Source organism: Priapulus caudatus, unplaced genomic scaffold, assembly GCF_000485595.1.
Source record: "Priapulus caudatus unplaced genomic scaffold, Priapulus_caudatus-5.0.1 Scaffold1220, whole genome shotgun sequence".
In the NCBI taxonomy this organism is placed as follows: domain Eukaryota; kingdom Metazoa; phylum Priapulida; class Priapulimorpha; order Priapulimorphida; family Priapulidae; genus Priapulus; species Priapulus caudatus.
The window spans coordinates 21911-24032 of NW_014578281.1; the positions used below are offsets into that span (position 1 = coordinate 21911).

General features: G+C 52.7%; 1 protein-coding gene across 1 annotated transcript in view; it reads left to right on the forward strand.

Moving 5' to 3' along the window:
- The window catches only part of LOC106815861 (laminin subunit alpha-2-like), a gene marked incomplete at its 5' end in the record, with an annotated part of 46052 nt that overhangs the window by 21448 nt on the left and 22482 nt on the right, over positions 1–2122 (forward strand). Inside the window, 3 exon segments of the mRNA XM_014820384.1 lie at positions 290–401; positions 789–902; positions 1901–2122. Coding sequence (XP_014675870.1) covers positions 290–401; positions 789–902; positions 1901–2122 — 448 coding nt within the window.

The following is a 2122-nucleotide window of genomic DNA, read 5'->3' on the forward strand; positions in this document are numbered from 1 at the left end:
CCCCTCATCTCCCTCCTATACCACACACCCCTCCCTCCTATACAATACGCACTCCTCCTCTCCCTCCTGTACCTTACACACCCCTCCCCCTCATCTCCCTCCTATACCACACTCCCCCTCCCTCCTATACCACTCACATAAGTTGATGGTAGATACAGTTAGATGGTACTCACCTACATCATTCAATATGAAAATTTTAAAATTAAATAACTAGTGAAGAATAGAGAGCAAAGATAACTGTTGTTACTCATACGTTGTTTAAATAGTTTCCTTTGGTGTTGCATCACAGCCTGCTGTCAGTGTCGATGGAGGTGGCTAACGAGAATTCTTCCAGCTCTGAGACTCTGTCTACTGTGGAGCAATGTGACTGTCCGTATGGCTACACGGGCCTATCTTGCGAGGTGTGTGATGAAATCATTCCTCACTCCCCGTAGTGTTTCTGCAAATATACACAACACTTTTACAGAAATGAGAATGTAGGCCTGTGCTTACTTCAGCTTTTCGAGTTTCGTGCTCATTCACATGAATTTCTCGTTGTTAATTTCGTCATATTATCATGAACCTGCGCATGCACACACTGTTGCACACAAGAACGCACACGCACGCACGCACGCACGCGCATAAGTATAATATACGTAGAAATCTGTACCCCTGTTCAGCATATCATGCTAAAGGCGTTTTTATGTAATTGCCACATTCTCATTCAGATCTATAGTGTTATATAGTGTGTGTGTAATGTAGTGCTACAGAGACAGTTGTGCTATATCATGTGTTTGTTATGCGGACAGCAATGTGACGTCGGATGGCGACGGGTGGACGAGACTCTGTACGAGGGCAAGTGTGAGCGCTGCCGTTGCCATGGCCACGCAGACGCCTGCGACGCTTACACCGGCGAGTGCTTGGTGAGTGTATATGTCCCCCGCAGAATAAAGATGTCTGACAAATGCAATAATCTACTTGCTATTTATAGTGTTAGTAATGACTGTCGTAACCATGAACCTAAGATTAGCCCTAATTCTGTCTCCCTAGATTCATCTCACACCATACCCTGTACCATGTGTGTGCTTATGTGCTTGCTGCTTTGCTATCAGCATGACATGGTGGGACCTTGATAACCCTAACCCTCTCCTTCACCCTTCACCCTCATTCCTCATCCTTCGCCATCACACTTGCTCTCACCATTGACATCACACCTCACCCTAACCCTCACCCTCACCCTCATCCTCACCATCACACTCACCCTCACTCCCACCCTCACCCTCCTCGTCCTCACCCTCACCCTCACACTCACCCTCATCCTCACACTCACCCTCACCCTCACCCTTACACTCACCCTCACCCTCACCCTCACCCTCACCCTCACCCTCACCCTCACCCTCACCCTCACCCTCACACTCACCCTCACCCTCACCCTCACCCTCACCCTCACACTCACTCTTACAGTCACACTCACCCTTACACTCACCTTCACCCTCACACTCACCCTCACCCTCACCGTCACCCTCACCCTCACCCTCACCCTCACCCTCACCCTTACACTTACCCTCACACTCACCCACACCCTAACACTCACCCTCACACTCACCCTCACCCTCACCCTTACCCTTACACTCACCCTCACCCTCACCCTCACACTCACCCTCACACTCACCCTCACCCTCACTCTCACCCTCACCCTCACCCTCACCCTCACCCTCACCCTCACCCTCACCCTCACACTCACACTCACACTCACCCTCACCCTCACACTCACCCTCACCCTCACACTCACCCTCACCCTCACCCTCATCCTCACCCTCCCCCTCACTTTCACCCTTAGCCTCCCCCTCACTCTCACCCTCACCCTCACACTCGCCACCACTCTCCTGTAATGTGTGTGTTTTGCGCGTGCTCGCTGCAGGGCTGCCAGCACGACACGATCGGGCCGCAGTGTGAGCAGTGCCGCATGGGTTTCTACGGCGACCCGCAGCGAGGCACGGCCAGCGACTGCAAGGCGTGCGCGTGCCCCCTCACCGACCCCGACAACAACTTCAGCTCGCAGTGCGAGCGCGACCCACTCAACCCCAGCGACTACATCTGCACCGAGTGTCCGCAGGGCTTCGTCGGAAACCACTGCGAGATG